The 10000-nt window shown below is 48.0% G+C and overlaps 1 protein-coding gene across 3 annotated transcripts in view; it reads left to right on the top strand.

Annotated features, from left to right (window-relative positions):
* LOC308678220 (HIG1 domain family member 1A, mitochondrial-like) overlaps window positions 1–10000 on the top strand; it is a 13931-nt gene that overhangs the window by 186 nt on the left and 3745 nt on the right. For all 3 annotated transcript variants that reach the window (XM_081345257.1, XM_081345259.1, XM_081345258.1), the window contains exons 2-3: window positions 5345–5446; window positions 7289–7423. In XM_081345257.1, coding sequence (XP_081201383.1) covers window positions 5350–5446; window positions 7289–7423 — 232 coding nt within the window. In that variant the 5' untranslated portion in view covers window positions 5345–5349. The remainder of the gene's footprint in view (window positions 1–5344; window positions 5447–7288; window positions 7424–10000) is intronic.

Consider the following 10000-nt stretch of genomic DNA (forward strand, 5'->3'; position numbering starts at 1 on the left):
AGTTCTCCGGCCATTTTCCACCCCAGCCTCCCCTCCGGGGCCGGTTGGAACTGGGACTACCACTCCCATCATCCCCAGCCCTTTCGGTTGCGGGGTGTTGGAATCGGAGGAGCGGGGTTCCCATCATCCCCGGCCACGGCTGCCGAGGACAAGCCAAGCTTTGCTGAGAGATCCGGCCCGCTTTTTTTGTTTTTTTTTGGAGCGGCTCTGTTGCAGAATGCGGGTCAAGAGGGTCGTGGGAACGCGTCCCAGGTCTTGCGCGTCAGGTTTTAGCCCGACACGGGTCTGGAGGGAAAAAACGTGTCTGGATTTGGGTGGGAGGGGCAGGGGGAGGTCAACTTAAACACCTCCCCTCCCCAAAAATGGTGGGATCCTGATTGTGTATCTTTTGTTAATTGCATTTTCCTATAATATTGTTAATAATCCAAGGTGGAAGGGGCCCTTGGAGGTCATCTAGTCCAACCCCCTGCTCAGGCAGGATGCCCTATACCTTTTCAGACAAATGGGTGTAATTTCTGTAATGCAGAAATTACAATCTAAATAGGGTTGTGTAATAATTGTGTGCTTAAAATCATATTATATAACGTATTAATATACACATGTATGCATGCAAAAATATATATACACATCTATACATACAAATATATACATGTGTATGCATACAAATATATTCATACACATATATGTATTGTTGCTAAGCACATTGATTTGTGCTTTAAAATTGAAATTGTTGCTAAGCACATTGATTTGTGCTTTAAATTGTAAGCCGCCCTGAGTCTTCGGAGAAGGGCGGGATATAAATGGGATTTTATATATATATATATATATATATATATATATATATATATATATATAGAGAGAGAGAGAGAGAGAGAGAGAGAGAGAGAGATACATATATATACATATATATATATATATATATATATATATATATATATATATATATATATATATATATATATATATATATATATATATATATATATATATATATATATATATATATATATATATATATATATATATATATATATATATATATATATATATATATGTGAAGATGGTAGAGGACAGGAAGGCCTGGAGGAATGTTGTCCATAGGGTCACGATGGGTCGGACACGACTTCGCAGCTAACAACAACATATATATATATATATATATATATATATATATATATATATATATATATATATATATATATATATATATATATGTATGTATGTATGTATGTATGTATGTATGTATGTATATGTGTGTGTGTATATATATATATATGCATATATATATGTATATGTATATATGTATATGTATATATGTATATGTATACACACACACACACATATATATATATATACATATATATATACATATACATACATATACATCTATATACATAGATACATACATAGATACACACATACATATATTTTTATGATATATTTGTATATAGATATAAAATAAGCTATATTATATGATGCTCAATTCAGTCAAACAACTCTACCCATATACATGTACACACGCGCGCATACACACAGACAGACATGTGTTTGTGTGTTACATGTTGTAAAAGTACCCAAGGTCACTGAAGTGGGATGGGCGCTGTCACTTCCTACAGAAATTGTGCAATTGTAATTTTAGCTCTTTTGATATTTATTTATTTTTTTGTATTTTTTGGTAAGCTGCCCTGCTTCATCACGTAGAGGGGTGGCCTATCCATTTAATAAATCCAGCAACTATCATCTGTCTCAAATTTAATATTTCATCAAGTCCACTCATTGTGAACGGAAACCAGTACTGTATATCTAATTTAAATTTAATAGATTGTATGCATGTGTGCATATACAGACGCAGACTGGCTGAGGAATTCTGGGAGTTGAAGTCCACCAGTCATAAAAGGGCCAGGTTGGAAGACCCCTGGACTTGTTGACTTCAACTCCCAGAATTCCTCAGCCAGCACGCCTGGCTGAGGAATTCTGGGAGTTGAAGTCCACCAGTCGTAAAAGGGCCAGGTTGGAAGGCCCCTGGCATAGATTCATCTCATAAGGGTGGCAGAAAAAAGGTGGTCCGGTGGGGCAAAACCCGCCTCACAACTGCCTCGCTTAGCAACAGAAATATGAGGGTCAGTTGTGGTCATAAGTCGAGGACTTCCTGAAATCAATCAATCTCTCTCTCACTCACTCAGACAAACACACATGAGAGAGAGAGGGGGGGGCATCTGAATGCTTCAGAATAACAAGGTTGGAAGGGACCTTGGAGGTCATCTAGTCCAGCCCCCTGCTTAAGCTAGAGATCCATACAGAATCATAGAATAACACGGTTGGAAGGGACCTTGGAGGTCATCTAGTCCAGCCCCCTGCTTAAGCAAGAGATCCATACAGACTCGTAGAATGACAAGGTTGGAAGGGACCTTGGAGGTCATCTAATCCAGTCCCCTTTTCGGGCAGTCCTTACAGAATCAGAGAATAACAGATTTGGAAGGCATCTTGGAGGTCATCTAGTCCAACCCCCCCCCCCCCCCGCCCGAAGAAGAGACCCTTACAGAATCACAGAATCACACGGTTGGAAGGGACCTTTGGAGGCCATCTAGTCCAACCCACTGCTCGAGGAAAAAGACCCCTCCCGAATTATAGAATAACAGAGTTGGCAAGAACCTTGGAGGTCATCTAGTCCAGCCCCGTGCTCGAGGAAGAGACCCTTACAGATTCATAGAATAACAGGGTTGGAAGGGACCCTGGAGGTCATCTAGTCCAACCCCCTGCTCGAACAGGAGACCCTCTACCATTCCAGACTAATGCCTCTCCCCATCTCTTGTCAAACCCACACCTTGTGGCAAGCTGTTCCACTGGTTAATTTCCCTCCTTATCTCTCCTTATTTCTTGCTTAATTTGATTAAACCCCCCCCCCTTTTTTTTTAATTTCCAAAGGAATGCTTCAGTTGAAAATCTGGGTTGAATTTTGGGGGGGTTTTTTTGTTTAAAAAAAATAGGATTTAAGTCAAGGACGATGCCAAGGTGAATTTTTTTTTTTTAAAAAAAAGAAGTTTGCACAATCACTTTGCAAAGAGCCCGAAATTACCTGAGTCACAAGCCAGGCAAGGGAGGGATTTACTGAAACAATTTTGCACAATGACACAACGGCTTGTCGCTCACATCCGGCTGAGATAGACTCTGATGAAATTAGGGAAGGAAATAGTGGCAGGAAATAATAATAATAATAATAATAATAATAATAATAATAATAATAATAATAATAATAATAATAATAATAATAATAATAATAATAATAATTTTATTTGTATACCGCCCTTCTCCCGAAGGACTCAGGGCGGTGAACAAGGCAAACATATAAAAGTACAAATAAAGTCAGAAACTGGAGCATAAGCAAGGTGATTGTTGTTGTTCTTCCTTTTTCGGAAAGTTTCCTGCATCGACTGATTGCATTTTGCCAGTTTCACAGGCGGTCCTCGGGCTTGTGACCAGAATTCAGACGCTTGGCCGCTGACTCGTATTTACGACGGTCGCTGTGGGCCAACATCATGCAATCTTGTTTTTCTTTTTTCTTTTTCTTTTTTTTTTTTGGGTGAGCTTTAGACCAGCGGGAAGCCTGATTCCCTTAACAACCATGTGTCTAACTTAACGACGGTACTGATTCACTTAAGAATCGTGGCAAAAAGGGGCAAAATGCTTATCTCACTTAATGACAGAAATTTCAGGCGCCGTTGTGGTCGTAAAACGACTGCTGAGTCTCAGGATGCTGTGATGCTCGTAAGTGGGAGGGCTGGCGGGTAGCCTAGTTTTTTTCCACTGCCAAGGGGACTTGGGATGGTCACTGGATTGACGGTCATAAATCGAGGGCTGCCCTCATATGTGCCCGTGGCGATGCTGCGACCCTCATAAGTGGGAGGACTGTGGGCAGCTCACTTTTTCATGGCCATTGTGACTTCGGACGGTCATTAAGCGAATCATTGTAAGTCGAGGACTGCCCTCATGTGTCCGTGAGGACGCTGCGACCCTCATAAGTGGGAGGACTGTGGGCAGCTGACTTTTTCTGCAAACGATCACTGAACGGACAGTTGTAAGTAGGAGGACTGCCCTCATATGTGTCCGTGAGGACGCTGCGACCCTCGTAAGTGGGAGGACTGTGGGCAGCTCACTTTTTTCACGACCAATCACTAAATGGACGGTCATAAGTGGAGGATGGCCCTCATATGTGCCTGTAAGTTAATGACGGCAGTGATTCACTTAAGAGCTGTGGCAAGAAAGGTGGTCAAATGGGGCAAAAAGGCCCTTCGCCGATGTCTCACTCGACAGAAATCTCAGGCACCCTTGTGGTCGCAAAACAACTGGGTCTGCGAGGATGCTGCGACGCTCGTAAGTGCGAGGACAGTGGGCAGCTCACTTTTTTCAGGACCGGTCACTAAATGGATGGTCTTTAGTGGAGGACGGCCCTCATATGTGCTCGTAACTTAATGACGGCAGTGATTCACTTAAGAACTGTGGCAAGAAAGGTGGTCAAATGGGGCAAAAAGGCCCTTCGCCGATGTCTCACTTGACAGAAATGTCAGGCGCCCTTGTGGTCGCAAAACAACTGGGTCTGCGAGGATGCTGCGACGCTCGTAAGTGCGAGGACAGTGGGCAGCTCACTTTTTTCAGGACCGGTCACTAAATGGATGGTCTTAAGTGGAGGACGGCCCTCATATGTGCTCGTAACTTAATGACGGCAGTGATTCACTTAAGAACCGTGGCAAGAAAGGTGGTCAAATGGGGCAAAAATGCCCTTCGCCGATGTCTCACTTGACAGAAATGTCAGGCGCCCTTGTGGTTGCAAAACAACTGGGTCTGCGAGGATGCTGCAATGCTCGTAAGTGTGAGGACAGTGGGCAGCTCACTTTTTTCAGGGCCGGTCACTATATGGATGGTCGTAAGTGGAGGACGGCCCTCATATGTGCTCGTAACTTAATGACGGCAGTGATTCACTTAAGAACGGTGGCAGGAAAGGTGGTCAAATGGGGCAAAAAGGCCCTTCGCTGATGTCTCACTTGACAGAATTGTCAGGCGCCTTTGTGGTCGCAAAACAACTGGGACTGCGAGGACACTGCGACGCTCGTAAGTAGGAGGACTGGGAGAGGCTGTTCTGAATGGACAGTCACTAAGCGAATTGTCATAAGTGGAGGACTGTCCTCATGTCCATGAGGACCGGGGAGCAGCTCACTTTTTCCACAGCCGTTAGGACTTCGGGCGGTCACTAAGCGAACCATCGTAACACGAGGACCACCTATATTTTTGAAAAGTTTTTTTTCTTTTTCCTCCTTATGTAAGCTTTTGTGGGTTTGTTTCCTCACAGCGACGATGGCCTCCCCTTCAGAAAAAGTGCTCCCGCTTTACGACGAAACGTCGACTTCAAAGCTGCTTCGGAAATCGAAAGAAATGCCCTTTGTCCCGATCGGTAAGTCCGTCTTCCGCCGGCCGGTTCCTCTGAGCTCGCCCGCTTTCGCAAGGGCATCTGAAATGAACTCCCGGAAGGCGCCCCGTTGCTCCAGGCGTTGTGAATTCACACAGTGGGTGGGAACACTCCAGGGTGCCTCGAACCTTGACCCCCTTGGACTCCAAGTCCCATAATTCCCCACAACTCCCCAGGGCCGGTCTTGAGAGACCGCTCTATCCAGGTAGACCTCCACTTAACGGCCGCAATCGGGGACTGGATAGGGTTTTGTTTGTTTTGTTTTGTTTTCTGCGGTTGTTGAGTGGGTTGTTTTTTTTTTTAAACGACCTTTTTGCGGAGGTCACTAAGCGAGTTGCACACACGGTCATAAGTTGAGGACCGCCTGCATTTCAGAAGTCATTGGTGGGGTTGAGCTGGGGGGGGACGATGCGGTTGGGGTCTTCGTTGGGAAAGTTATGATCGGATTCCCAGAACCTCTTTTGCATTAGCCTCGGCTGTCTGTCCGTCCTTCCTCCTCCTCTTCCTCTTCTGCACACACCTCCCCCTCCTCCCCTCTTCTTTCCTTCCTTCCTCCCCTCCTCCCTTCTCTCCTCCCTCCCTTTCTGATTTATCCCTCCCTCATTCCCTCACTCCCCTCTTTCTTCATTTTTCCCTCTCCACACATTTCCTCCCTCCCTCCCTTCCTTATATATCCCTCCCTCCCTCTCTTCCTCCCCTCTTCCTTCCTTCCTTCCTTCCTTCCTCTCCTCCCTTACTTCCTTCCTCCCTTCCTTCCCCCTTCCTTCCTCCCTCCCTCCCTTTCTGATTTATCCCTCCCTCATTCCCTCACTCCCCTCTTTCTTCATTTTTCCCTCTCCACACATTTCCTCCCTCCCTCCCTTCCTTATTTATCCCTCCCTCCCTCTCTCCCTTCCTCCCCTCTTCCTTCCTTCCTTCCTCCCTCCCTCCCTCCCTCTCTGATTTATCCCTCCCTCATTCCCTCACTTCCTTCTTTCTTCATTTTTCCCTCTCCACACATTTCCTCCCTCCCTCCCTCCCTCCCTCCCTTATTTATCCCTTCCTCCCCTCTTCCTCCCTTCCTCCCTTCCTCCCTCCCTCCCTTTCTGATTTATCCCTCCCTCATTCCCTCACTTCCTTCTTTCTTCATTTTTCCCTCTCCACACATTTCCTCCCTCCCTCCCTTATTTATCCCTCCCTCCCTCTCTCCTTTCCTTCCCCCTTCCTTCCTCCCTCCCTCCCTCCCTTTCTGATTTATCCCTCCCTCATTCCCTCCCTCCCCTCTTTCTTCATTTTTCCCTCTCCACACATTTCCTCCCTCCCTCCCTCCCTTATTTATCCCTCCCTCCCTCCCTCCCCTACTTCCTTCCTTCCTTCCTTCCTTCCTTATCCCTTCCTTCCTCCCTCCCTTCTTTCATTATTCCCTTCCTCCCCTACCCCCCTTCTTTCCTTCCTTCTTTATCCCTTCCTCTCTGCCTCCCCTCGTTCTTCCTTTTTTCCCCTCTGCACACATTTCCTCCCCTCCCTCTCTCCCTCCCCCCTCCCCACTTCCGGCGAGGGCACTGACGGCCTCTCTCCCTCCCTCCCTCCCTTATTTATCCCTCCCTCTCTCCCTTCCTCCCCTACTTCTTCCTTCCTTCCTGCCTTATCCCTTCCTTCCTCCCTCCCTTTCATTATTCCCTCCCTCCCCTACCCCCCTTCTTTCCTTCCTCCCTTCCTCTCTGCCTCCCCTCTTTCTTCCTTTTTTCCTCTCTCCACACATTTCCTCCCCTCCCTCTCTCCCTCTCCCCTCCCCACTTCCGGCGAGGGCACTGACGGCCTCTCCCTCTCCCTCCCTCCCTCCACCAGGCCTGGCTGGCTGCTTCAGCCTGGCGGCCTATGGCATCTACCGGCTGAAGCACCGGGGCGAGACCAAGATGTCCATCCACCTCATCCACACCCGCATGGCCGCCCAGGGCTTCGTGGTGGGCAGCATCGTCTGCGGTAAGTCCCAGGCTGGGTGTGTGTGTGTGTGTGTGTGTGTGTGTGTGTGTGTGTGTATTTGGGGAGAGGGGGGTCCGGGAGGGCCGGGGAACAAAAAGGGCGGCGGCTCCTTGACTGCACACTGGTTCGCTTCGTGACGGCTTCGAAGTCGGAACGGCATAGAACAAGGGGATCTAGGACCCCACAGGTGGTTTCCTCTTCCTCCTCCTCCCTTTTAGCCCTGATGACGTTCCCTAGTTGGGTCACAAGACGTCTGCAAGGAAACCCCCCCAGCTCAGAGTCCTTCCTTTCCTTTCCTTCCTTCCTTCCTTCCTTCCTTCCTTCCTTCCTTCCTTCCTTCCTTCCCGCCTCCTCTTCAAACTCCACTTCCTTCTAGCCCTGATGACATTTCCTAGTTGGGTCACGAAACGTCTGCAAGGAAACCCCCCAGCTCAGAGTCTTTCCTTTCCTTTCCTTCCTTCCTTCCTTCCTTCCTTCCTTCCTTCCTTCCTTCCTTCCTTCCTTCCTTCCTTCCCTTCCGCCTCCTCTTCAGACTCCACTTCCTTCTAGCCCTGATGACATTTCCTAGTTGGGTCACGAAACGTCTGCAAGAAAACCCCCCAGCTCAGAGTCCTTCCTTTCCCTTCCTTCCTTCCTTCCTTCCTTCCTTCCTTCCTTCCTTCCTTCCTTCCTTCCCGCCTCCTCTTCAAACTCCACTTCCTTCTAGCCCTGATGACATTTCCTAGTTGGGTCACGAGATGTCTGCAAGGAAACCCCCCAGCTCAGAGTCCTTCCTTTCCCTTCCTTCCTTCCTTCCTTCCTTCCTTCCTTCCTTCCTTCCTTCCCGCCTCCTCTTCAAACTCCACTTCCTTCTAGCCCTGATGACATTTCCTAGTTGGGTCACGAGATGTCTGCAAGGAAACCCCCCAGCTCAGAGTCCTTCCTTTCCCTTCCTTCCTTCCTTCCTTCCTTCCTTCCTTCCTTCCTTCCTTCCTTCCTTCCTTCCTTCCTTCCTTCCTTCCTTCCTTCCTTCTAGCCCTGATGACATTTCCTAGTTGGGTCACGAAACGTCTGCAAGGAAACCCCCCAGCTCAGAGTCTTTCCTTTCCTTCCTTCCTTCCTTCCTTCCTTCCTTCCCTTCCGCCTCCTCTTCAGACTCCACTTCCTTCTAGCCCTGATGACATTTCCTAGTTGGGTCACGAAACGTCTGCAAGAAAACCCCCCAGCTCAGAGTCCTTCCTTTCCCTTCCTTCCTTCCTTCCTTCCTTCCTTCCTTCCTTCCTTCCTTCCCGCCTCCTCTTCAAACTCCACTTCCTTCTAGCCCTGATGACATTTCCTAGTTGGGTCACGAGATGTCTGCAAGGAAACCCCCCAGCTCAGAGTCCTTCCTTTCCCTTCCTTCCTTCCTTCCTTCCTTCCTTCCTTCCTTCCTTCCTTCCTTCCCGCCTCCTCTTCAAACTCCACTTCCTTCTAGCCCTGATGACATTTCCTAGTTGGGTCACGAGATGTCTGCAAGGAAACCCCCCAGCTCAGAGTCCTTCCTTCCTTCCTTCCTTCCTTCCTTCCTTCCTTCCTTCCTTCCTTCCTTCCTTCCTTCCTTCCTTCCTTCCTTCCTTCCTTCCTTCTAGCCCTGATGACATTTCCTAGTTGGGTCACGAAACGTCTGCAAGGAAACCCCCCAGCTCAGAGTCTTTCCTTTCCTTTCCTTCCTTCCTTCCTTCCTTCCTTCCTTCCTTCCCTTCCGCCTCCTCTTCAAACTCCACTTCCTTCTAGCCCTGATGACATTTCCTAGTTGGGTCACGAAACGTCTGCAAGGAAACCCCCAGCTCAGAGTCTTTCCTTTCCCTTTCCTTCCTTCCTTCCTTCCTTCCTTCCTTCCTTCCTTCCTTCCTTCCTTCCTTCCTTCCTTCCTTCCTTCCTTCCTTCCTTCCTTCCTTCTAGCCCTGATGACATTTCCTAGTTGGGTCACGAAACGTCTGCAAGAAAACCCCCCAGCTCAGAGTCCTTCCTTTCCCTTCCTTCCTTCCTTCCTTCCTTCCTTCCTTCCCTTCCGCCTCCTCTTCAAACTCCACTTCCTTCTAGCCCTGATGACATTTCCTAGTTGGGTCACGAGATGTCTGCAAGGAAACCCCCCAGCTCAGAGTCCTTCCTTTCCCTTCCTTCCTTCCTTCCTTCCTTCCTTCCTTCCTTCCCCTTCCTTCCTTCCTTCCTTCCTTCCTTCTAGCCCTGATGACATTTCCTAGTTGGGTCACGAAACGTCTGCAAGAAACCCCCCAGCTCAGAGTCCTTCCTTTCCCTTCCCCTTCCTTCCTTCCTTCCTTCCTTCCTTCCTTCCTTCCTTCCTTCCTTCCCGCCTCCTCTTCAAACTCCACTTCCTTCTAGCCCTGATGACATTTCCTAGTTGGGTCACGAGATGTCTGCAAGGAAACCCCCCAGCTCAGAGTCCTTCCTTTCCCTTCCTTCCTTCCTTCCTTCCTTCCTTCCTTCCTTCCTTCCTTCCTTCTAGCCCTGATGACATTTCCTAGTTGGGTCACGAAACGTCTGCAAGGAAACCCCCCAGCTCAGAGTCTTTCCTTTCCTTTCCTTCCTTCCTTCCTT

The sequence above is a fragment of the Vipera berus genome, assembly GCF_964194415.1.
Source record: "Vipera berus genome assembly, chromosome: Z".
NCBI lineage: Eukaryota > Metazoa > Chordata > Lepidosauria > Squamata > Viperidae > Vipera > Vipera berus.